Source organism: Polyodon spathula, chromosome 14 (genome assembly GCF_017654505.1).
Source record: "Polyodon spathula isolate WHYD16114869_AA chromosome 14, ASM1765450v1, whole genome shotgun sequence".
In the NCBI taxonomy this organism is placed as follows: domain Eukaryota; kingdom Metazoa; phylum Chordata; class Actinopteri; order Acipenseriformes; family Polyodontidae; genus Polyodon; species Polyodon spathula.
The window spans coordinates 36,815,007-36,842,814 of NC_054547.1; the positions used below are offsets into that span (position 1 = coordinate 36,815,007).

The 27,808-nt window shown below is 37.5% G+C and overlaps 1 protein-coding gene across 1 annotated transcript in view; it reads right to left on the minus strand.

The window, feature by feature from the left end:
• LOC121326359 (calsyntenin-2-like) overlaps window positions 1–27,808 on the minus strand; it is a 139,958-nt gene that overhangs the window by 62,067 nt on the left and 50,083 nt on the right. The window contains exon 2 of the mRNA XM_041269605.1: window positions 16,596–16,718. Within this exon, the coding sequence (XP_041125539.1) occupies window positions 16,596–16,718 (123 nt within the window). The remainder of the gene's footprint in view (window positions 1–16,595; window positions 16,719–27,808) is intronic.

Sequence of the window (27,808 nt, forward strand, 5' to 3'; positions counted from 1 at the left end):
ACACATTGCTAATCTACAGGATGTTGCTCTGATCAGCAGCTTCATAATGAAATGTTTTTTTATATAAGAAAATAGAGAGCACAAGTTCAGTAAGTATTTCGTTTTTCAGCTGTCGAATGAATCCAACAGAGGATGTTGTTCACAATGGAGGTTTATAGAACTCTTTGTCCATAATACAACAATAAAGCTGGGAAAGGAAATGCAGTGCATCTTAAATGAAACATCAAAAGTACATTTCAACTCTGCAGTATTTCAACCTCACTGGTCTACGCTGCACCATAATTAAGAGTTCAAAACCAGCAGCTTCTTCCATAATCGCCCAGCAATCAAAACAACATCTTCCTAATCTCCCTGGTCTCTGTTAACAACAACAGCATGCAATGTGTTTATTTTGTTTGTATTGCTTTTTTTGCATTCTTTTATCAGTATTTGTCAATGTGTTTATTCATGTGATGCGCTTTGCGGCAATTTTTACTGCAAAAGGCGCTATATTAAATATAAAGATGATGATGATGATGATTATTATTATATTATTATTATTATTATTATTATTATTATTATTATTATTATTATTATTATTACTATTATTATTATTGACTTGTTTGTTATCCTGAAACTATAATGCTGCACAACCCATAGTAAATGCCATAAACATAGTCAAGGCTGATTCAGGGTACAGCAAATAGCATGCCACAGAGAAGCACTCCCTTGTACAGCAGAAGAATGGTCTTTATTAGGGTACATATTGAGGCAGAGGTCAATGCCAAGAAGCTGGCTTGGCCACAAAAGAGGTTGAAGCTAAAATGTTTGAAGCACTCTCTCTGCAAAAAAGTGTTAAGAGCTCCTTAATGTATTGGCTAAGGTTACCTTTATAAACCCATTTTAAGATCTTAAAGACTTCAATCAAGTCTCCCTAGACCATCACCTCCCATTGGAAAGATAATCCATACAAAAGTGTGGCCTTGGTCATACATATCTTTGTGGTTTGTCATAGTTTTCCTGTTAATCAATATTGTGAAACTTCTATAATGTAGTGATTGTAGGAATTAATACCATTAAACCAAGAGCTGCATTACTACGGTTACAACAATTCTCTTAAACAAGGTGCACTAACGTGTCTGGAGACTCACCGTATGATCTTTCCTAGCCATAGAACAGATCTTAATGATAGATAAATGACTTTACTAACCCCCAACCCTTTTCTGTCACATATACATAAGAAACAGCTTCAGCTTTTACCTCCAGATGTTTTGTTTTTCTTTTGCTCTCAAGCAATCATTGTGCACTTATTAAAAGATTTGTACACGGATTGATTTCTCCTGGATTTACATCTGTCATAGACTCCCCTCTGCACGTTTGCATAGATTGAAAAATCCATAAACTTTTAAAGGGTTTTTAGATTACAAACATCAAATACACCAAGAAGTCACCTTTTCAGATTACAAGCAGCTACAATACCACTGCATGGGGACGGGTCCACCAAAAAAAAAAATTACTTTGTGTTTTAATTGAATTACAGCATTATCGACACAGGTTGATGAAACAGTACGACATATTAATCAGTGTTTCTTAAATCAACAGGGGTTGCTCTCGCTATACAGCTCTGGCCAAAGGTTTTACATCATCTATAGACTTCAGCAGGTTATGTTCGACTTTATAAAGCAAAATTGGTTAATTCTGCAAGTGTGGTGCAAAAATTTTGGCCATAGCTGTACACTCCACAGCATGCCTTGTGGTCTGCTAGGGTGGTCTTTTTGCTGAACTGACTGCTCCTGGAGGAGAGGAGCGATGGGCATTCTGCTAATGTGGAACTCCTTCCCAATGCAGTTTGAATCCCTACTCAAAAAGTATTTGTTTGATCTGGCTTACCTAGGTACCTAATTCCTGTGCACCCTGCTGAGAGTGAACAGTACAGAGAGCTTGAGGTGTACTTTAGAACTGTAAATCACATTGTGTTCTAACTGCGCTGCTGTATAACCATAGTTCAATTTCCCACTGAGAAGTATGGAAACAAAATACTGTGATTGCTGCAAAAATAATCTTCAAAAGAAACAGAAAAAAGAATACATATAGCATTATTCATGAGCCTGTTTATGCTGTTGTGCACAACAGGCTAATTAGGATATGAATATTTTTGTTGATTAGATTTTGGAGATAATGACAGTATATTAATTAATATAAGTATCAGGTGCAAAGCTAGTCAAAATACAAACAAATGTAAATAAACAACAGAACACAGACACAGCAAACTACATATAGTACAAATTGTGTTTTCATAAATCTTAACAGTACCAAATCATGAGTTATTTAAATTTTAGTGTAAATCTGAACATTCCTGTGTGAAACCACACTCAAATCCTTACTGAAACTTGAGAGAGACATCATGAATCGTGTGTCCTGATGTGTGAAAGTAGCAAAATGTCAAAGGAGAGCTCCCATTCTCCCACTCAAGAAGTTTGTGAAAAGTGAGAACAAGTGAACTCTTGACATTTCAGAAATGTCTCCCCACAATACTCACTCGCACACAGGTCGATGGGCTTGAGTTTGAACTCAGCAAATGGTTTTGTTTTCAAGTATATCAAGCAGGTCCATGGTTAATAACGCTGTGATAAATGAGACCATTTTATAATTGAAGGACCAGACTGGAAACCACTCGTAAATGCTTAGAACAGGAACAGGAATTGGATGCAAACATTTCCCTTGCTAACCTGAGCTCCTGCAAAAATATGTCTTGGTCATTTATGAACTGGGTTGTGGTAATAAATGTAGAAAATCATAATTACCTGTACTGTATGTTCAAAAAGGTACTGTGTGTATATGTGCAACACAGGAGAACGCAACAGTAAGTGATGCGTTGTTTTATATAATACCGTGTTGCAGAACTTTGAGAAAATCAAAAACTACAGAAAGAAAACATTTCTAAACCATTTAAACTACTGGTATAAATCTCACTAATGACATAATACCGTAATTTAATAAAAACTAATTGAAAAGCAGCTGTAAAAGAGTAAATAAGATAGCTACATATGTTTTTGTTCAATTCAATTGAGACAGTTAAAAAATAAATTAAACTGATTTAAAATGAATTGAAGTGCAAACATTTACAAGAATAGTTTTGTGATTAAACTCCTTGGCTTGATTCCATTCATATACAGTTAAACTTTTTATTTTCAGTGAATAGAGATGGGGTGATAAAGGTTCACAAGACAGGCAGAGGAGCAAGCTAAGCAAAGTGGCTATAAATTGTCTGATAACAAAGGCTTCGCTTCTTTACAAAGCTCTGTGGAATACGCAATAGAAGGCATAAGCCCATGTAAACTCTTATCAATAGTTTTTACACTTAAGTGAACTTTTAAAGAAGGAAACTTTAACAGCCTTAAGCTTCTTATTGACCAGAAGAGCAGATTGCAGATTTATCATTGGCAGGAACAAAACTCAAGAGCAAAGAACACCGCCTTGGCATTTTCAGGATCAGATTACACAACCACTGGCCCTGGAGATTTAATGCCAGCTGGTCAGGGACTAACATCTTCTTTCGGTCACTGCATTATCAATACAAAAACAGAACAAGCAGTCTACAGAGAGAACAAAAGTAACAACTGTTAAATGCCAGTTTTTTTTTCTTTGCAATATGATACAATGCAATACAGTAAAACAGTGTTTTATTCAATGCCCTTTTGTGGAAGGGGTGTGGGTAATTTTTATTTTTTTTTACCCAGTTTTATTTGCAAACAGTTCTTGCTTTTTCCGGCAGAGGGCACTGTTGACTGTGGGCTGCCTATCAACGATGATAGACAGCACCACGGAAATACCACAGCTGGTACGTGAACAGCAAGTGCACTCGCAGGTGCTCAAAGAAATACTAATGAAAACAGAAGGCTTCCAAAGAACAATGGAAAATAAAACAGTAATAAAACTACAAATAAAAGGTGCTGCACTCGGCAGCGTTATCCCGGTCGCCGCTACCCGCACGACCCGGATCACCGTCCTACTCTGTAGGTTAGCTAGCCTGTTCTGTCACAATACGCCGGGGTCTGCCCAAGGGTTCCCCGCTCTCTCTGTCTCGCTATGCAACTTTTTGTTTCGCCTGATTCCCGGTCCTGGATCAGAGCTTCCGCACTCTCATTGAGTCTAAGTGGGCAGACCTGAGGAAACAACGGAGCGTTAATTTATAGGGCTAACAATCTCCCAAGACGCGCCTCTCAGCCATTCAGAGAGGGGGAAAGTCCACACACCCACTTACCCACCTCCCCGTGTCACTGCCATGACTCACAGGCGGTTGTTGGACGACTGCCGCCCTCTTCCTGCAGCCCGTGAACACGCCAGCAGAGTCAGCACAGATCTCTCCCTGTTACACCTTTATAAAAGGAAAGATTTACAACCAAAACATCACCATTGAGCTGAACGAAGCCACCTCTGGGGTGACGTTTTCATGAATAAAATACAGTTTTATATTTTACTATGGTTACAGAAGCTTTCTAGTTTCATATTAAAATATTACCGATAGGTACAGTTTGAGTAACACTTCAAGCAAGGGTAGGAACAGAATTTGCAGAGAATTTCTTTTAGCTGCTGACTAATCATCAGGACCCAGCCACCTTGTCGGGGTCAGAGTTTCCTCTTTCTACATGCAGGGAGTACGAACATAGGAGTGATTTTAAAGTGATGATAAGGAGTGCTTCAGCATTCTCAGCAAATTCAGCACGATGGCATTTGAATTAAAACAAAACTGCAAAGACGTTGAATTTGTTCACAAACTCCTTGCCTGAAGTGTTTATTTTTATACTGCTTTAGTTTTTGAACAAAAGATTGTTCTCTATGATTTCCACCTTTACACCACTTTCAGAGCTTAGTATTTTCCACAGCTTGAAGCTTTGACATCCAATACCCTCCACTCCTATTCACTATGATTGATCGTATTACCGCAGTTAAATTTTTTTTTTTAATAACATTTTGCCTTTGAGTTACGATTGTATAAAAGTAGATGGTCATTAATAAAATGTGTACAAAATAAAATAGTCCTGTACCTATTTGCAATATTACCGATATCATGGTTAAACACAGCATTTTATAAAAAACAGCTTATGTTGCTTTTGTTTCTTTATAAGATTTTTTTTTCATTGGAAATGCATAGTTAGAAAAAAGAAAAGCTAATTATGAATGTATTCTCGTACACTGGAATAAGAAAAACAGAAAACATCTGCCTTTTATTTATGAGTTATGAGTTTCCGCAGATATCTCCCTGTTTCCAACAAATCAATTCAGAGGTTTAAGTGGCGTACATTAATTCAAATTGGAATGAACTCACTTTATGACTTAATTAAACCCTGCGCATAATACAAAACAGATCAACCAATCACTCAACATACTATGTTTCAACAGGACAATTTACTTTGTAGTATAAATTGCCAAGCCTTGATGGTTGTATAAACATGCCAGCTTGAGTAAAATTAAGAAATAAAACATCCAGGCAATTTATATTTACCTTGCAGATAGTGGCTTTAAATTATTGTGACTTATCAGGCTTGCCTCCTGCCTTTGTTTGTTGTATGTATGTATGTATGTATGTGTGCTTTATCGTACTCTATGGTGACCATTAAGGGTACAAAGAAGGTGTATACAATGCATGACAAGTGGAATGTATGTTTATTTATTAATACCTATCACATTGACAGTCCTACTAGAATGCAGTAGCTTTAAAGGCTGGAAACAAGCTTTGAGAGATAAAGTATTTGTGTTTTCTTTGAGCTGCTAAAGAACCTTCCTTTTTGTTACAGCACTAGAATGTTCAAATGCACAGCTCAGGAAAACCAAAACACTCCCTCCATACCTCGACTCCAGCTTGCAGTATTCACTTTGAAAGGGCCCTTTAGCTGTTAAGGGGTGTGCCGTTTAATCGTACAACAAACACAGAAATGTGAGAGTCTGCAGGGGCAGCTTCATACAATTTACTGAAAGCCTGTGATCCCTTTCTGGAGGGTATATTTATATAACTCCTTACATAGCTGGGAAGAGGTTGGGGTATCAGCAAGGCCCAATGCAACCAGAGAACGGCACATAACACACTACTGCATTTCATATAGTTAGCTGGATTGGTTGAGACAACCTTCTGAGCCTCCAGTCCCAGCTCAAGGCAACACAACTTCTCACGTACATGCACACATCTCCTTTTTCAGGGTCTCATTCTGGGATACAGCCTTACCCTTCCATTCACTTCTTCACACCCCTAGAATATGAGTGGACCAATGCAATGCAAACAATGCAGAAATTGCTTTCATGTGCTTTTTAAGATGGAAACTGCTCACCCCTCAAGATGATCTAATTCTGTCCTGCCTTCCAGAAACTTGCATCACCTCTGAAAGTTTTTCAAACAGCAGCTATTTTACAAGAAGTCTAAAAAGAGTAACCATTCTTATTCTCTGGTCAGCATGATAAGGTTATTGGAAAAGGCAGGAATCAGTTATTTAAATTCACTCAGTATGGTTACAGGCTTTTGAAATGAAATGTTGCTTTGATCTATATATTAATCGTTGATCTAGAAATTAATCTTTAAAACAAAATAGTTTATTCGTTTTGTGAAACAGACAATTATTTACACATACCCTTGCACTTAATAAAATCCTCTTCTCAAGTTCTACAAAAAACTAAAACATCATTCAATCTGAAAACCTTTACTGTATATGACTGATAAAGAAATATTATACTATTTTATGGCAATTTGGAATGTAATTAAGTTTTAGCAAAGGATTGCAACTTAAACGTGCAGTGTTAACAAAGGCTGATAACTGAATAAGACAGAAAAATCAATGGGGATGATTTAGCTTTTCTTGCACATTCTATGCTATTAAGAAGCAATGTTCCAAATAAAGAAAGTGTTTAGAGAAACAGATTGAGAACTAACAGAAGCTGTCAAGACATCATACTCAATTAACTGTTTAATGAGCTTGAAAAGAAAGTTCACTTTCATTAAACAAAAAAAAAAGCCTGTAATGCAAATTACTTGGTTCACTTAAGACTAATGATTGTTTGCTTTGGGCTGGAACACATCAATACAAAAACAAAGTCTTAAAATGTTTGCCAAAATAGGAATCCAAGTGAATGCATATATACTTGCTATTATGCAGTACATTATACAGTAATATCAGATCATACAGAACATACCCCAGCCAGTATAGACCTTCCTCTTCCAGCAGTGGTTTTTAAAGAATCCTAGACTCAAGAAACTGGAGCGGTGTTGAGATATTCAGGCAAACCAGTTAATTTGTTACCTGTCATCAAGACCAAATAGCACAGAGATTCAAACTGGGTACTAATCAATCTACATATTGAGCTGTAAAATGTGTTAGAAGTCAAGTTGGAGCATATCATTAAATCAATAACATACTGTTGGTTGCTTAAAAGTCCTGTACAGTGTCAAGTGTGAACAGCAGTCTAGGCTTGTGAAAAAGGGATTCCAGTAGAGATTCCCAGCCTGCATCTCTCTAGAGGAGGGTATGGAGAAAACTGGCAATGAACATGAAATAGCTTATAATTGCCAAACCGCCACCCTGTGTACACACTCCTGTCTGACAATTCTTGAAATGGAAGAATACAAGCACAATGTATTTCAGTGCATATGTGAGTAAGCATTATAATGATTCTCCCCAGTGGGTAGGACCAGCCCATAGCACTTCAAAGTCAAAACCTCAACCACTTTTGTTATGGGTACATTTTTGTGTGTGTCTTTTAGATCATGCAGATATATAAAAGGTCATTTAGTGAAGAAATGTTCAAGGTACTAAGGAAGATATCCATCTAAAATATCTATCAGAAAAAGGACTTGTGGTTTAAATAGCTTTGCCTCTGCAAACTTTAATAAATAATAATACTCCATGGCGTTCCTTTTAGGGTTTGTACCTGGCAGAGGCACCTGTTCTAGTTATTTTCACAGCTTTCTCTCAGTCCAGTTTCTTTAACCAAGACCACCTTTCAATTGATTTCCTGGTGGATTGCATTCTCCCCCAAAAGACTCTCCAGACAGTTCCTGAGCTGGCCTCTCCTGCTGCAAAAAGTAGACAGGTACACCCAGACGTTCTTGACCTTGATAACTGGGCGTCCAATCGGTTTGGCAGGGAGTGATTTATGGGACGAAGGGTAGAAGACTTGTAGTGTTCAAAAGCCACCCCTCCCCAAACGTCTCCATAAAAATACTCTAAAAATCTTACACGTTAAGGAGCAACAAAAACTATTGACACCTCTGTTTTTCACATGGTTTCAATTGCAGTTTAATTGATTATACTGTAGCATATATTTAATTTGTGTTTGTTTACGCTGTAGAGTTTCAAACATATGAATTATTTCCTGGGTCTTAGTGGCTTCATGCTCCACTGCTCTGCACCGAGTTGGAGTTTTGATTTGTAGCTCTGCCCTTTGGGCTGAGGAATACAGTGCTTAAGTGGATAAGGTACAAGCGTGCGACAAAATCAACAACGACCTTCTGTTAACAGCTGGGATACGTAAAGCAAGGACAGTAAGGAAAGCACCCAATAAACCAGTAAATAAAATATGAACAGGCATTTCAGAAGCAAGTAGTGGGTAAGCACTGGGTTTTAGTCTTGCCTGCGAATATACAAGTGCATTAACAGAATGAGAAGCACACATTCGATTCTCAGCGAGCTACACTTTGAAGGTAATGCCAATTCCCCTGAACTTGACCATAAATAACGTCAGTGAAATGCCCCCAAAGCCCTATCCAATTATGCCCACCTCAAGAAGCTAACATGGTCAGGGTTATGGGAATAAGGAAGGGGATGAAAATGAAATGTGAAAAGCTTTGGAGCCCGGCATGCCACGTCTTTATTTCAGTCTGCAAATGGATTCGGTTAGTTTCTGTAATTTGATTTTCAATAAAGGTGCAGGATGTTCTTTGAACCAACAGGAACAGAGAAAATGTAGGCACAGCGCACTACCTGTTTGAAATCTGTTAGCTTATTAAAGCCATCTCTCAAGCTTTTCCTTATGTTTTCTAAATCATTAACTTGCTTCCAAAGGCACAAAAGGTCTTTTAGGCATCTTAGATCCAGTTCCCTGTTTAAAGTTTGAAATACTTAATCACAATAAACCCAGATTAATATGTTATATTGAAGCTAGGCTTAGTGGGCATAACAGTTATCAGCTGTGACACAAGATAAATTAATATCATTGTATGTTTCCATTTTCGACAAAGTAATATAATGAAAAATGTCTACTAAAAAGTAAAACTGCTTACATGTGAGAATGATGTCTATTTAAAACTGACTATGCATTATAATGCTATGCTGTGTAACTGGCTAGAGCAGTTCTTTTTAGAATTAACTTTCTGGAAGGGTATCGAAGGAGAAATATAGTCCTACACACCTCTGTACTCACCTTATCCAAGGTTTTCAAACTATGATACCTAGTTGTCAGGCTGGGTGATAATTGCTTTAAAAGAAGGGGGCTATGCAGTGTGTGAGGAATCGTGAAGCTTCTATGGCCCTTTGTTTTCTGTAATCAAAATCCCCGTCATCATTCTCCTTCATTGTTCTAGTAAACTTGGAAGCTAGCTAAACAGTCAGGATTTCACATAGCGTGCTCATTATCCAACATGTAAATGCTCTCTAAATGCTATTCTGTCTGAGATAAACACATTTGCAATTTTTTTTTTTATTACAGCTTTAATGATAAGCTATGACACGTTACTGGCTAGAAAACCTGCATAGCATCCATTTACCATGGTTATGGCCTCAACATAGAGATCCAAAAAATGCAAGCTCTTGCCCCAGTTCATGGTCTGATCCACTTACTACCATTACAAGCAGTACCTCTGTGGCAGATTAATATATCTATATTTTTTTTTAAATGCAGTATGTCCTTTCGATGACGTTCGATGAGACAGTGTAAATAAATTTTAAAAAGTGGGCAGTGCAGTTGTGCTTCCCTATCACATCAGACTACACTGATTTGCCCAAATTTCTCCAAGTGAGCCACTGGCAAGCACTTCTACTTGTGTTTCTGGGGTACAGGTTAACAGGCACACTAAGGTGTGCCTGATGTACTGAGATTTTACACACAGCTCTGCTCTATGAGGCCACAGAGGTTTGTTAAAACTTACGTTATTTAAAAAGTCCATCAAGATCTGATCATAGAAAGAGATGTTAAGAATTAATTAGTTAAGATAGCTCTCATATGTAGGTACTCCTTTAGCTTATTTGAAATACAATACGTTCTGAACATTGAGGTGAAATATTCCAATGATTTACAGAGCAATTTAAAAAAAGTCTAGTATACTGATAATACACGTCTTATTTTGTTTGTTATTTTCAATATGCTGCCTGCCTTGTCTCTTTCTGCCAGACTCGTTAACATTTATCTTGATCAGACATCAGTCCTGGGGGGAGGTGTTGATTTGTCTGGGGTGATATGAAGCATCCTCAAGTAAGTTGCAGTACACTGATGGGTTTTGTGTATTGGTAAAAGAACGGTACGGAAGCATGTGTGTTAACGGGTTTCTGAACACCTCTTTGGCATGAAGAAAGACACACAACTGGTCTGTTTCCACGCACATATTACCGGTCAACATCTTCTGTGTGTGTGTGTGTGTGTGTGTGTGTGTGTGTGTCAGTGGTAGGTGGTCTTAATTACAGCCAGAAAAATACACAATGTTTGTAATTATATTTTGGTAATTGTTTTTAAAATTATAGTAGTAGCAACATATCCTAATTAATCACACAATAAGTGGAAAAGATTAGAACTTGCATTTGTTCAGAGCTACCTTACTAAATTACATCATAAATACCAAGACCAATTTAATATACTAATTTAAAAGCTGGATACATTAAAACCAGAAAGTCCCTTGTCTTAATTTCTGTTGTTTATGCGTTAAAAATCTTATATAACATTGAAATATCTTGAAATGGAAGAAAGATTACATGCCTATTGCTAGAATCAGGCACCAAGGAACCACACTTTGGAATATAATTGAAAATGGTTGTGGGACATGCAGCTTATCTCCACCTAGTGGACAATATACAGGGTGATTAGACAGTAAGTTTACCACATCAATGCTATGGTGTGGTGATGTGGTAAACTTCCTTTGTAATCATCCTGTACATCTATTCACACTGTAACAAAGTACTTGAGAGGTTAAAAATTGAACAATATCTGTGGAGAGTGTATGAGGCGCTGCTTTCTTTGGCCACCCTCCCAGCACATTGTCGGTCATTAACAGCTGGAAATGTAGCAAGACAGTCCAATTAGCAAAAAATGAACATATCAACCAAATGTGTTATAAATTATTTTTGAAGAGACGCAACTCAAGCTGTAGATTAATACAGCTGTTAAGAACTATCACGCTGAAAAAATATTTAGCCGTCAATTCAAAAGATGAAAAAGGGACTGCTTTTTGTTTTTTAAATCCATTCTTTTTCTTGAGCAGAAGGACTACAGTTATTTAGAAATTTCAATTCAGTAAACCACTTATGACCAGGTTGATACTAAATCTTCATTGTTGATGCACTGTGGTATTTAACAGAAGAGTTTTCATACATTTTTTTTTTTTTTTGGCAGGTTATATATATAAAAAAAACAAAAAAAACAAAAACAAAACATGCTTAATCTTTCATCGCTTTTCAAAGCTCACTGGCATCACTCGAATATTCACGTTGCAGTACATTTCTTGGGAGACCATTGTTAAACAAGAGTTCTCGTTAGCACTTTTTATCCTATCCCAGACATCATTTGCTAACGTGTTTGGTTCGTTGATTGCATTTGCATTATATACTCATTTGCTGTTACAGTACTGTGGCAGTCTGTTCGTCCATCCATGCCTTTCCACCTGAAATGCAAGTTAGATGAATGCCAAATTATCCATGGGGCACCAGGACCACGTGGTGTTATTTATTTATTTAGTTTTATTTTATACATTCTAATGACTGTTGAAGGCACTGTAAGAGAGTTTACATGAGCTTCACACCTAGTGTTTCTGTTTGCAAGTTTGTGGGTCACTCTTAGGAAATCTGCTTAATGGCAGGCATTTAATGTAAAGAGTCTATTTTTTTCCTAGATTTAACCAAAAAAAGTTCTGATTTAGCTAAATACATAAATGTTAACAAACACATTCTTACAAGTTTTGGCATTGCAGTATGCAGAGGAGGAGGGGAAGCGAATGCCAAACTAAATGCTTCAATGGGCAGGGGCTCATTTAGCTTCACATTAAAATATTTTGCGAAAACCCAGATTAATTTTTTTTCAGGATTTAATTGCAGAACGATAATGTTTTTCAGATGCATCTGTTAGGTAAATGTTAAAATACTATTTAATCCTATTTAAGGTACTCATTTACATGGTACTCATTTATTAGAAATCCAGATTTCAGCTAAATGTTCACTCGCCAAGTAAAAAAATTAAAAAATGTAAATGTTTAATTTACGATATGCGTTCAACATTTATAAATGATATCTGAAAGCACAATTTTGAAAAATGTGTAAGAATGGGGGGGGTGGAGAAGGGGGGTGCATTAAAATGTATGCTAAGTAGGGGGGGGGCATATAAAAAGTTTGCACACTACTGCGCTAAGCAACTGAGGCTGGGACATAATGTTGCATTAGTCTCATTCTATTTGGAACCTGAATTTCGCTCATATATGTATCACACATCGACTTCATTATATCGCAACAAATAACGATTTTTTTTATGAAAAAAGAAATTGATAGCTTAGCTGATGCTGAACTTGCCCTTTAAAATCTTGGCAGGTTATATTCAAGTATCGGTTGTACCCAGAATAACAACAGAAATGCAAAGTTTTGTTTGAGTGTGCTCTATTGGGCTTTGCAGATGTTAACGCTGCTGAACACTCAAATGCATCTGGCATGATTTGCATTCTAACCAAAGACCCTGCCACACAAAACACACAGGAAAAGCACATGTGTCAATACAGTTCATAAGACTGGTAATTAGAACAAATATTTTGCAGCAAAATCTATTTTGGAGCAAATGTATGTAGTTTCTTTCTGTATACCCAGCAGGTATATAAAACAGGTGCACAGGCTCACAACCATTACACGAATTCAGCCATGTAGACAGCAATCATCAATTAACATTAAATTCAAGGACTTTTTTTAATTGACTGTTTTTCTTTTTTTTTTTTTTTTTTTTTTTCTTTTTTACCCATCTTAACCAGCTCTTCAGCCAGCACTACAGCAAACGTGAAGGTAAAAAAAAAAAAACAGTGGCTGAAATTTCCAACAAGCACAACACATGAGTAGGGCTTCTTTGAGAAAATAAATGCATACCATTACATTGTACAGCTATTACAGGCAATGCAATTCATGCATGTGTCCTCTGCCCTCTATCTACATATGTATCAATCAAACTAAAAGGCCCTAAATGCTACCAGACAGTACACATTTTCTCAGAGATTTGATACTCATGCATCATTGTAAAATGTTAATTGTATCAGTTGGATGTTCAGCCTGCTATTGAAAGGTGTAATTGGACAGTATACATGGGGGTGCAGGAAGGGCACCTGGCCTGAATGACTGCAGTCTGCCAGGATAGCTTTACTAGATACTAACATCAGGCCTGCAGAGCTGCTGAAACAAAGCCAAGGTGTAATACGGAGTCAGAGAGGTACATGAAGCCAAGTACAGTACCCACAGCTTCACTAATCTTATTTTAACAGGGACTGCTGTCGTTGGGACCTGGACACTGATTCCAAAAAAATAAAAAAAATAAAAGAATAACCCTGTACAGTCATCTAATGAAATAATAATAAAATTGAACAGCGATCTTAGCTTTCTTTTGCCCTTTCAGCCACTCCCTGTTTAATTGTACCGTTACGCTATACCTGATAATGGCTGGGCACATTTTTGTACCAAGTTCACAGAAACAGTTTTAATGTTTTAAAAAGAAACATTAATTTCATGTGAGCAAAGGGGTGTGTTTACCAGATAGTTGTGGTTGTTTTTGTGACACTCCAAATAAGGCCTATGCAGCAAGTACTATTTTCACTTTATATTTGTCTGGTGTTTAATTTCATATAAACAAAACTCCAATGCAACAGTGTTTCTGCTTCATTATCACACAGAGCTTAATGGAATACTTTCAGCCTGCCAGTGGCTCAGTACGCATTATCCACTGTATGAAGAGAAAAAAAAAGTGTACTTGTCAGTTTCCACATCCAGGCAGGCCAGAATTGATGTGCCGTGCTGAAGTCTCACACTCCCTGTCGGCATTGCATCTTCTTGTTTACAGCTCTGTACAGACATAATGTTCTGCTTAAAACTGTCAGCAGCTTTAAAAAATCAAAAAGGTCACCCCCCCCCCCCCCCCCCCCCCCCCCCCCCCCCCCCCCCCCCCCCCCCCCGGAGAAGTGTTGATTAATATCACTCCGACTCCAAATCCTGATGCCATATCCGCAGAATCAAGCTGACATGCCGTAACTGGAATCTCATAACTTCATTAATACAACTGCTTAGCCCAGTGGAGCTAAACAGAAATACAACAAACTTCAAAAAGCCACCAACAATAAAACAAAGACTGTGCGAGCTAGTCGACATCTTTTTATATATTTTTTTTTCCTTACTTTGTGGCAAATCAGTAGCATTTGTCCCTATGAATAAAGCTATAACACTGGAGCCATTCAGACAATGTTTGATATTCACATCTTTATTTAACGCATCAGAGTTAGAGCTTTGTGAATAGGCCCTCTTTAGGACGTCCACCACCCTTTATCAGAATCTCTTGATACTATTGACAGTACTTTGCTTCGAGACTGAAAACAGACATGGTGGTTTTCTATCACCTGTTTAAGACATGTTTACTGTTCAATATTACATTAAACAGTGGGAACTGGAATTGCAGCAGAAACTAGATCGCATCTTTAACAAAGCATCCACAGACCATTTTCCCACTTGAACATTTCTGCTGTTTATTTTTCTGAAGATCAGGCTGAAGTTAACACAGGTATAATATGTGGAAGAAAAGGACTGTTCCAAAGAGAAATCAAAATGTCATTGCAACTGGTCTCCTGCCACCACAGTCCCCATTCATCCTTCTGGCCAGGACAGCAGCTTATGAAAAACAAACCTGTATGTCAACAATATTTCATTCCTCCTTAAAAAAACATTCATAAAAGTAGCTGTCGGGGCAAACTTCTACCATCAAATACAAAAGACATCAACGGCTGCAGCCAGGCACAGTAGCAAATAAAAAAAAGGCTCTTCCTACAGCAATAACGCTCTAATTAAGGAGAAATCATCTCTCACTCATTTGATTCAGAAGCAGCACAGGATGAACATGCAACTCTCCATGTGTGTATTTTTTCTGAACATTAACACCACGATAAAACTATCTGAACAGATTGCACAGTTACTACAGTTTACCTTGTTCTATACTTTCAGCTTCTGCGAGTTAAATTAGGACAGAAGACTGGAATTAAAGTGTATGGTTATTGATCAGTATAAATCAATAGAGGGCTAGGAATACCGTTGCAAATCCACAACACACTTGTAAAAGAATGTCGCTCTCCTCACAATTCACTATTACTGTTTGTCACAGGACAGCTGGTCTGTCTTTAATCACAATGCACCATGCCCTATTGCCTGCTGAGGAAGGAAAGCACAGCCATAAACTTCACACTCAGTTCTGAATCCTAATCAATATGCCTGCTGGAAATTGTTGGATTATTTATTTTTTAAATCCCTAAATAAATAAATAAACAAATAAATGTCTTCAACCTGATTTAATACCCAATTGTGATTGCCCAGTGGCATTTAAAAAAATGTTTTCTTCTTTTTACCTTCACTCGAAACTAAACCAGAAGGGTGAAATACAAGCTTCTGTCAACTTTCAACTTTAGACCTTGACAGGATTATTCACACTGGAGTTCAGGTGTTTACTAAATACACTGGAAAACGTCGCTCAACCCTCACCCGTCTGGTCATGAATATTTCTACTTTGTAACATACTTACTGTGTAAAATGGAAAATGAAGTGCAATTCCTACCCAAGCAAAGCCTCATCCCTTGAACGATTTGTGTGTAAAAGATGCTGCCACTATTTATTGAATTGCCTATCACCCAACGGTATGCTCGGTTAATCAAGTTGAACTGATTCCATATGACTGCGTACCCAAAAATAAAACCCACTTCTTATTTTAAAAGACTTTGATTTAATAAAAGCTTGCTTTTTTCCCCCCATACACACAGCATCCTCCAGTTGCAGGAAGCCAGCTGAATGTAGGAATAGCTCACTAAAACAGAATCAGGTAACAGTACCCCAAGCATAGCTACTTTGAAGCTCATTAGCAGCACTCTACAGTTCCTTTAAAAATCCATCAAAAAATGTGTCCCAAGGATACTGCACTAGCTCAACAATCATTTGCATAAAAGGGCTGTGAGACTTTCTACTGAGGATAAAACATGAACTTAGCCTATAGACATGCAGGCGATAAACCAGGCCTCCATTGAACAGGCTTCCTTTCTAATGAGTCGATTCACCGACTGCTGTGTGGTTATTTAAGGGAGCAGGGGGAGTAAGTTCAAAGTGACAGCTTCTCTTTGTTGCAGAGAGCTTGTTCATGTCACTGCAAGCCCTTACCTGCAAACGGCACTGGAGCGTCTTTGTCAAGAGCCACGAGAGGCGGGTCCAGCTGGACCGTGTCGTTGTTTTCAGTGATCACTCCATGGTAGGAGGTCTCAATCCAAGGTTTGTGCTTGTTTACTGCAAAGAGAAAAGAAAAATGGGTGAGCAATAAGAATTTTTATTCCTCCCAGAGCTCTCTCCTTTTTCCATAGGTTGAAATATCACAGTTCTGTGAAATGTAAACAGGTTTTAACTTGTCACTAAACATTTCTGCTAAAAATGTCATTTTATAATGGCATACAGTGCCACCAGGTGGTCAAATGTAGTATGGATTTTAAGTCTGCAGATACTTCGTTATCATTGACCAGTTTGCAAGCCCACATTACTTGTTCCACTTCTTTTCTTCAGGACTGGAAGTAATTGCTTTTTAAAAATTGTCATGCAAACAGCAGTCTTTCTATGGTGTTGTGCATGCCAATGAGCCAGGGGAATTGACCTTTACATTTACATACAAAAACTATAATTATGCTTATTTAGCATATTTTTGTGGCAGTAAATGCATTCTTTTAACGTGTAATGTGAAATAAAATTTTCATATATCCTGCTGTGAAACTGCTAATAAGCCTGGTCTTACTGGCAAAAGAGTTAAACAAAAACAAACACTTTCCGTTTGCTACAACCCTGATAAGTACATTTATACCATCACAGAAGCAGTTTGGCAATCTCTAGCATGATGAATTCTTTGCAAACTCCCAGCATGCCATACACACAAATTGCAGAAAGGATATTACTATCCTTATACTAGCATTATCACAGTTTGCATTTGGAATATACTGTAAGTGCGGTGCTGTCCATAGTACTAAGACACACGCATGGGGGGGAGGACAACATTATAAATGGGTCTGGGAATCTGGGTACGGTACTCAAACCCTGTTTCTATATTGCAGATTGCTATCTCTATCAAATATTCATGTAGTGATCTGCACACACTGCATTTAGAAATATCTGCTACTGTGCAGGCTTAAACTGTCAGAAAAAGAAAAAAAACTCAGCACACTCTGACCTCTCTAATTGCCTGTCTGATGAGTTCCCCTGCTTTAACATGGCAGCTCCACGGTCGCGGTAAAACTTCATGAAATGTATCATTATTCTGTAGAAGACCCTGCGGGCAGTGCAGAAAAAGTCTTAACACTTTGGCTAAAATAACTTTCCCTTTAACATTGCTTACTTTACCTTTGGTTTTAATCAGATCGATGGATTGCCCAGTAACTGAATTGTGCAATCACACCAAAGACTGTAATGGTAATATCCAATGTGGTGTTATTACCAGATTCTCTGCACATCCCATATTCTACACATTCAAAAGAAGCAGCTAATTATTCTCATGATAAAGGTTACCATCACAAGACATGGCAATTAAACAGGTTTTGCTATGTACTGTGCATGTATTAATGGCTGTATTGTTCCTTTGTAATTTAAAATAACACTGACAACAGCCCAGTAAATAAATACAATATAGGTCTCCAAATAAACAATTCTTAACCATTAACCAGTGACTTCTGACATTACTGACTGCAGACGGTTGCCAATTTTTGTTTTTAAGTATCCTGACAGATCAGCCTTTAATTTTTAACTATTGTTTGTCAATGATTAAAATTGCTATCCCAACATCTAGCTCCCTGGTCAAAAACAAAATGCAAAAGGATTGATCCGAGAGCGCTGTGTCTTTAATTGGGTTAGACATGCGCCTGTGTCCTCATCATTGGTGTGGTGAATACCTGAGGAGTCAAGCCATTTCCCAGTTGATTTGAATCATTAGAGCAATTCCAACTAGACAGTCATGCATAAAATGAAATGAAACACACTTCACGCAAATGACTGCAGATGCACTTCTCAAAATCCCCACTCTGTTACTTCACTGACACAACTGTGAGAGGAAGAAGCAGGTTTCTGAACATTACATTCGAAGACTCTCTAAGCAAATGCAAACATAGATTTGATAAGGATTTTAGAAAAGGTTTTAATACTGTGGATGCGACCACCACCCATTTTGATGGGTACAGGGTTGAAAGGATAGATTTAGCATGACAGGCCTGAATCGCTATATTTAAAATTCTTAGTAGCTGGGAACGCCATTTTCATTAACACTACAAGCCAGCTACATTGGAACTTAATTAGAATGTCTAAACTTAGAACTTCTACATCATTTTACACCCAGAATAAATTGCAATCATTAGGCAGTTCCTACAGGATAATCTTACAATTATCCAGTTTAGCTCATAATGATATTTTTTACACTGACATTTAAATCACATCTACTCTGAAAAGTAATTAAACCAGGAATCCATCCATTACAATTTTATGAGTTTCTAGAGCTTAGTCAGTCATAGTGACCTATTAATCTAGGGAATGGCTGTCCAGAAAGTCCTTAAACACAAACAGATGACTGGTCAAGCAGATAATAACCCAGCTGTCAAAGATCCAAAAGTGCTTTCTCTTTCTTTGGCTACAGGGACTGCGGTTTGGGCACATTTTAAAAATGATCCGTAGTTGCTGCTGAGTTGTTATAATGAGATATAAAAGCATCAGAACTAAAGAAATAAGTCAGAGGTGAGATAAAATTCAGATGAAATACAGCTCATTTAGGGTTTAACTTCACCTGATACTTGTAAATGAAAAAGACAGAAAAACAATACCTATCTATTACAGATCACTAGAAAATAAAACAACTAACCCAGAATATGTTGAGGATAACTGGAGATAAGCACTATAACTTTCCTCTATGAAGGCACATAAAACAATGAATGCATGGTAAGAAATGATGACAAATCAAAAAAAAAAAAGAAGAAATTTGTCGAAGCACGGTAAAGGCATGCCAAAATGAAAGGAACTGAGAAAGTAGCCTCTGCCCTGTTACAAAATGAAGTGTACTGTGCCCCATCAATATTCTGAACTAACAGAAACTCGATTTAGGTTATCAAGAAATGTGCTTGTAGTTTTAAAGGTCGTGGTATTTGAACACTGAAGTGAAGTCGCACTAAATCAGACCTGAAAACAATCAAACAGAGGTTTGTACATGATTGAAGATGTCCAACATATGAGCCAGTCTGCTTTGCACAAAACAATCTGTTTCCAAATCACAAACAATTATCTTATTATTCGTTATGAAGTTTCTTTGGTTTTTTGTGGTTCAAAAATGTGGACATATGCTGTTTGCGAATGTAGATTATAATTTTTGTTAACCCATTCCTTAGCAGGGAGCCCATTCAGCATTGTCTTGAAATGCAACATATTTAATAATTTGCAAAAAAAAAAATCTTAAATCTAGGCACATCTTATTAGACTTATCTATATGGAAATCGATACAAAATTCAATTATCAGTTATTACCATGTATGAAGTAACTTTACAAGAAAAACACAGTTAAAGTCTTTCTTTATCCTGAGAAAGAAACGTGCACAGTATGTTTTACTGATTCATTAATCATCATAACTTATTTGACTACATCATCGCGGCATCTTCTCATGTTGACCCTTCTCATCTCAGACTGCGTTCAACAGCATTACCAATGTCATGGATTAGCTTCCAAAGCGTCAGTTAGCCGGGGGGGGGGGGGACAGCTCAACTGGTAATTTTATATTTTCCATTTGACTACAAGAAATGATCATTTGATTTTCATTTAAATGAAACAGCACAGTTCGTTAAATCCTTTGACATTTTTTGTTTTTAAAGCCTGCTCATTTCTCGCCACTCGAAACTATTCAAATTTGTTGTCACTAACTGTTATAACTAATCCGACACACTGTAGCACTGGCACCAGTGAAAAAGACACTTTGTTTTGATTTAAACGCGATCAGACTTGGACAAGAGACTTGACAAGGTTTTGGTTTAATCAGGTTTTATCCCGTAGACAAGGTCATTCACAGCCCACAGTGCCCCACTCTACTGTAGCATGTACACTGCTTTAGGAAAAAGTCAATTTGAAATGATTCATGATTAAAGTCATTTACTCTCCAAAAATGCACTGGCTTTAACTATACTTTAAGTATTACCTGAGACCTCAGCTCTAGTATGAACCGAAACACATTCATACAATACAAAAGATGATTTGTTTGAGTAAATTAATTCTGTAACTGGCACTTGGTAACATTTCAGTTGAGTAATCCATCAATAAGAATGGATTGTGACACTGAATATGTTTAGCAGGGGATCTCAGTTTATAATTTGCGTTGTGTTATAAAGAAATTGTAAGGTTGTTAATGATGCCATAGCTGAATTGTCATAGCTACATATCATCACAGGAGAAGAGCAAAGGTTATTCACAGCAAAACTGACATCAGATACAAAGGAAGGCAATTACATGTTTTTTTATAGCAGGGTAGATAAAGTTCTATTAACCCTCAGGCATAATGAAAAGATCCATGCTTGTGTAGAGAATCTGGAGATGACCTTTTTGATGGCTATGCTGTGAGAATTTCTTTCACATTTTGACAATAATTAAAGTTTCACTTGCAGATTTAACTTGACAGATAATTTAGAACATTATGCATATCCACCACGCATGTATTAATCTCTGACCAGCTGCTTTTGTTCCCCTTATCTCTTTATTATGCCCCGTATCAGAATGAATCTGCACTACTTCCCTGTAACAAAAAAAAAAAACTGTACATTTAATTAAAAAAAGAAATCTATAAGAAATTAAACTTAGATAACTAAAGTCAACAAAGAGCTGAGGGTGAATATATTACTCCAATGAAAAGTAAATGTTCTTGAGGGGGATGTATTACTGCTGCCAACAGACGACTGTGCAAACAGAATCTCTATAAAAAAAATGGACTGAGGACATCCCAAATCAGGTCCAAGGTTTAAAAGCACCGCTGCTACAAATAGATAAAGTTTTTGTTTTTTTTGCCCTCCTTCTAATGTAAATGTGATCTGATGATCAAAACATGGATTTTTTAATCAACACAACATGGTATAGTAAATGATCATCTTGCTGTGAAAAATGCCCTTAGTCTCCTCCCCATCTGTTCCTTTCTCAACCTAGTTAGCTGTTCAGGAATATTGCATTCAAATATTTTCCTCCTAGATGTATATAGGCTCACTTAATGAGAGAGAGAAGGAGTTGGCAGTGTCATTTTCGCTGATTGTGGGAACATCTGCCAATTTTATTCTGAGAATGGAACAGAGAAAGGGTTTTTTTTTTTGGGGGGGGGGGGGGGGGGGGGGAGAAGTAGTAGATTGTCGTCTACTTTTAATTTAAAAATTCACCTTCGAGGAAGACGTTAATACATCTCACCAATAGCTGCATTTAAAACATCGGAAGTACCAGAACTCTAACCCTAACCCAGTCCTTTTACTATAATACACTCTCAGGAATACATCAATGTCTGTCCACATAACAAATGCTAAACGCTTTGGTTTACCTACAGCTGTCAAGAAAACGATGATAAAACAATGTTCTTGTTCTACTATATACAGTACTCAATACCACAGAGAATACTCAAGACAAAGCAATACTGATCTGTGGAAACACTTTGTCAAACCTTGTTACCTTGCTTAGTTTAAAGTAAAAAAAAACTAAAACGAATCGTGTATTCTGGTAGCACAGCCTTTATCTGAGACAGACATCCTCAGAACAGTGTCTGTGCTCGGCACTTGAAAATGAAAGAGAACTAAGTTAATTTTATCAAAGACAAATCACTGGTTGTTCTTATATTGGTTGTAAAAAGTATAAAACAGAGGATGGGGTCAAAGAGTCCATTAATAAACACTGAACTGTATATCAGCTGTGGCAATTAAGCGCACACTCAGGGAATGAGACTGTCATCTTGAATGACTTGGTCTGAGAAGTAAACGGATTTGAACAGCCCTCATCTCTCACCTGGAAAAGGCGATACTCCAAATCCCAAATGAGTGCATCTTGCTGTCACAGCGAATACATTAAACATCAGTCTCCTGGCATGTCAGTTTGCATTTTCTTGAATCTTTTCCTTTTATCCAATTACACGTTCTAACGGCACAGCAGCGAGAGTCAGCCCCCTTACCCATCAACATCATTTATTCAACTGTGGGACTTTAAATTTTGTTTTGTATTTATTAAAGAACTGCTGTATTTAAAAACTCCATGCATTCCTGATCCACAGACATTCCACCCAGTCCTATAGCCTTCTGTCTCAAAAATACCAAAAAAGATCAAATAATAATCCAAACTGATCAGTCAGATTTATGAACACAGGTCGTTTACATTAACACTGAAATTCAAAATTCATTTAGATTAGTCAATTCAATTCTTCCTGCGTTATTCATGAACATCAGATCACTGTTTAGAACATATCTGGAGATTCTAAACAATGAAATTTGTATTCTGGGAAGGCGTTTCATACTGTAGCATGTGATGAAGAAAAGGGTTCCAGAGTAATCTTTAACCTTTTCGTCATATGGGGACAATGAATTAATTCACAAAAACTGCAGGATATTTGGACTGCTCCAATTAATAGATTAATTGGACGAAACTAGTCAATTAAAGAGTGTGTGTATGTATATATATATATATATATATATATATATATATATATATATATATATATATATATATATATATATATATATAAACATAAGAAAGTTTACAAACAAGAGGAGGCCATTCGTTTAGTTGTTAGTAGCTTATTGATCCCAGAATCTTATCAAGATCTTGAAGGATCCCAGGGTGTCAGCTTCAACAGCATTAATGGGGAATTTGTTCCAGACTCCCGACCTGTATGAAAAGTGCCTCCTATTTTCTGTTCTAGAATGCCCCTTTACCTAATCTCCATTTGTGACCCCTGGTCCTTGTTTCTTTTTTCAGGTTGAAAAAGTCCTAGGTCGACATTGTCATACCTTTTAGAATTGTGAACGCTTGAATCAGATCACCTTTAAGCCTGTTTAATTCTTCCAATTCGTTAAGCCATATGACATGCCTTTTAAACCCAGAATAAGTCTGGTTGCTCTTCTTTGCACTCTTTCTAGAGCAGCTTTTGTAGCGAGGTGACCAGAACTTAACACAATATTCTAGATGAGGTCTTAATAATGCATTGTAAAGTTTAAATTCAACACTTTTCATTATATATCCAAGCATCTTGTTGGCCTTTTTTATAGCTTCCCCACATTATCTAGATGAAGACATTTCTGAGTCAACATAAACTCCTAGGCCTTTTTCATAGATTCCTTCTCAATTTCAGTATCTCCCATATGATATTAATAATGCACATTTTTATTGCCTGCGTGGAGTACCTTACACTTTTCTCTATTAAATGTCATTTGCCATGTGTCTGAATGTTGACTAGATCATTTTGAATGACCTTTGCTGCTGCAACAGTGTTTGCCACTCCTCCAATTTTTGTGTTGTCTGCAAATTTAACAAGTTTGCTTACTATACCATAATTTAAGTCATTAATGTAAATTAGGAAGAGCAGAGGACCCAATACTGATTACTGTGGTACTCCACTGGTTACCTCGCTCCATTTTGAGGTTTCTCCTCTAATCAGTACTTTCTGTTTTCTACATGTTAACCACTCCCTAATCCAAGTGCATGCATTTCCTTGAATCCCTACTGTGTTCAGTTGGAGAATTAATCTTTTAACACAGTTCTTTGTCAAAAGCTTGAAAATGCTGAGCGATAAAGTAACAAACCCAGATGACCCTGAAATCATTGCTTCCTTACTGCCTGCGTGTAATTCACAATATTGAGTTTCCTCAACTCCTGATTGCCTGTCTGTTAGTCATGGGAGCTTCAAAAAAGACTAGAAAATTGCAGAGTTGTATGTAAATTGAAAATTAGATTTAAAAATGGAAGAAAAAAAAAAAAAAGAAACTGAAATATCTTCTCTAGCTCTGCCCAGTAAGTTAATTTCATGGTCGTTAATTTCAAGTAGGATTCTTTTTTTTTTCTTCACCTCATCCCTCCCCGGGCCGCTAATATTGTTTTAGAATTGATCTAAAGTTTGGCACTTAAGGGGCTATGAGAATTTTTTTTTTTTAATTTACTTTCAACTCGAAAGCATGTAAATAAGGCATTAAGAACAATAATCCGATCGAAATGGTTAGCTTTTGATGTAACAGTCATCATCCAGATAACAGCTTTCTACTGCTATATATCATTAACCTTGCTGCCTCTACGACTAATTGAAAGCTGGGGGGTTCCCAGGATCCTATGATTTTTTGTATTTATTTATTTTTGCATTCATTAGGACAAGAAAAACATTGCAGAGCACCAGGCACAGAACGATATGGTTCTGCAGTCTCAGTTTGAAACCCATTCCAGTAAATTCATTTCCAGAAAAGATTCTCCAGGAGTTATTTTATGCTGATAATTGGTATTTCAGCAGGCAGTACGCTCATTTTATTCTGGGAAAACAATTGCTTAAGGACATTGGTGTTCTGAAAACACCTTCGTTGATTGCAATGTTACCACAATGTTTTGAACATAGTGCACAACAGAACTCCAAGGATAACAGCTATGCAAACAAAGTACACTATTCATCTGGGTTAGGGCTAGTCATTGAGCAGAAAATAATTGTAGCCATAGTAATGTATTCTTCTTCTTGTTAAGGTTTATTAGGGCTCTCAGAATCATGTCTGGGCTCAGCCATTAGCCAGACGCCCTGGTAACGATCCCGCTGTCTTTACCCCCAGTGGATGTAACAAATGCCACGTTCTCTCTCTCTGAAGCGAGCTGCCCTTGAACTCTTTTCGAAGGACAGAAGTCGTTGTGCTTCTGTTGGTGTGACAGACATCCTTTTTTATTTTATTTGGATTTCTTCAGCTTCATAGTTAGTATTTCATGCTAGTGTATGGCCCCCTCATGACTCCTGCACAAGCTGTTCTAAAGGAAATTAAATTTGTCACACAAGCCTGGAATCTCCAGTCTCAGTAACTCTCTGAGTAACTGAGGGAGGCAGAACTAATGTGTTCTGAATAATATTATCTTTACCCTTTTTTTTAATATCTTGACAGGTTGAATATTTTCTTTCCCAGGTTATTCACATTTCAGTTTAAATCATTTTCTTATGAGCAGATGTCCAACCCCAGTTCATACCAATATGTAGGCTGTTGCAGCTAATTTCTCTTTGGATGAAATCGAAACTTCGTTTTCATTTTTGAATTGCATTCTTTGTGCTTTATTCTTCTCTTTTTCTGAAAGCTTTATGAATGTGCAGCGCTGTAATAAGAAATTCACTTCAGCGTCTCATTCATCAAACTGCTTCTTTTTTTTCCCTTCTCTTTAGCAAACAGAAACCCAATGGAGGTTAAATTTGCTTAGTGGATTCAGTGATTAATCTTCCAGTGCCCATCAAATCTTATTAGTCACGACTTCTTTAAAATGCAATACGCAACTCAATTTCCTTTATTTAATTTTTTTTTTTTTTTTTTTTTTCACAGATAACACATTGGAAGCAAATGTTACTTGGCTTTCTTGCTACCCAGTTAGAATTTGACATTTTGATCTTAAAAAAAACGGCAACATCTTAATACTTATTTGTTAAGACGTTTGATTTACCAAGCTTTCTATTTGTTGTTTGCTCTCAGACACATAATATAGCAGTAGACCCCAAGTACTGTACTTGACAAGTGGACTGTTTAATGACCAGTGATTTCCTGGCCTAGCCTCCAGCCTATCATTACAGAACTCCTTAAAACATGTCCTGCTGAGAGTCTGAACTGGGCTGCTAGGATCTGCCTGTCTTCATGGGAGCTGGGAGAGTAACAGGTGATGAAGAGCTCAAGGCTGGTTTGTCTAATGCATGTTGGAAGGGATGGGGTAGCAATAACCCTGTTGTTTTGTTTAGTATTGTACTGTAATGGAGTGAAAATAAAGAAAAACACTGTCCAAACAAAATCTCCCATATCTTCCATATCATAAAGCCAGCCAGCCACATTTCACAAAAAAGTCAGTTTGGATAGGAATGGCCAGGGGAGAGTTCATCAAATCATAAAATTAAATGCAAGTAAAAATGCATTGTAGGGGCTCCCAACTGGCACTGGTTTATTTCCAAGCTATTCCACTGCGGACTGTGGACAGGGACGGGGACGGGGGTGTGGGGTGTGGGGTTCAGGTTGGCCAGGGGGTCGTCGGCTCACCGCCCACCAGCGACCCCTGTAGTCTGGCCGGGCGCCTGCGGGCTTGCCTGTAAGCTGCCCAGAGCTGCGTTGTCCTCCGATGCTGTAGCTCTGAGGTGGCTGCACGGTGGGCTTGCAGTGTGTAAAGAAGTGGTCAGCTGACGGCACACACTTCGGAGGACAGCGTGTGTTTGTCTTCGCTGCTCCCGAGTCAGCGCAGGGGTGGTAGCAGTGAGCTGAGCTTAAACATAATTGGATATTCCAAATTGGGGAGAAAACAATAAAAACAACTGGCCACTGCTAAATAAACACATTTAAAAATGCATTATAGAACATCTAGAAAAGAGTAAATAAAGAAGCTTCTGTATTTGATCTATTAGGATTAACGTTGTGTCCCTGAGATGTAGCGGTCTGGCTTTGAGGAGGTTAAAAGCTATAAAAAGACTGGCAATCATTCTGTATTCTGATCACTAGTTGTCATCTCCTGCAAGTTCTTAACCTCTTGAAAATAAGTGCAGACAAAGCCATTGCTGTGCATTACAGTTTACAGGGCTGTTTCACTTAAAAAAAAAAAAAAAAACATGTGTTTCTATACTTAAGTGCCCTGAAAGCAAATTAAAGAATCAGATTCAATTTCAGGCGATTTGGGGTGATTCTTAATGCTTCGCTCTGAAATGAGTTGTTCTAGAGCAGTGGTTCCCAACCCTGGTCCTGGGGACCCCCTGTGGCTGCTGGTTTTCATTCCAACTGACCTCTCAATTACTTAACTAGACCCTTGTCTGAACTGATAATTAGCTTAATTAGACATTTTTAAGTGTTTTCAGCTCTTAACAGTTGCAGAGTTCAAGTTACTTATAAAATAGTACAGCTAACTTGAAATCTGCAACTGTGAAGAGCTGTTCTGGCCATTGGGCAGTTCATGGAAAAAAAGCTTGAATGCTGAATTTACATCAGATAAAGTAAAATAACAAAACATCTCTGTGCACTTAAGAACAGAACATTGAGGAAAATAATCTGGGCTGAATATTAACCTAATCGAGGGCAGTTATAATGTATATGTACTGTACTGACCACATGTGACAATGCTCTGTACTTTGTATTTTACCCTGCAGATAGAAGATGACAAGTGTT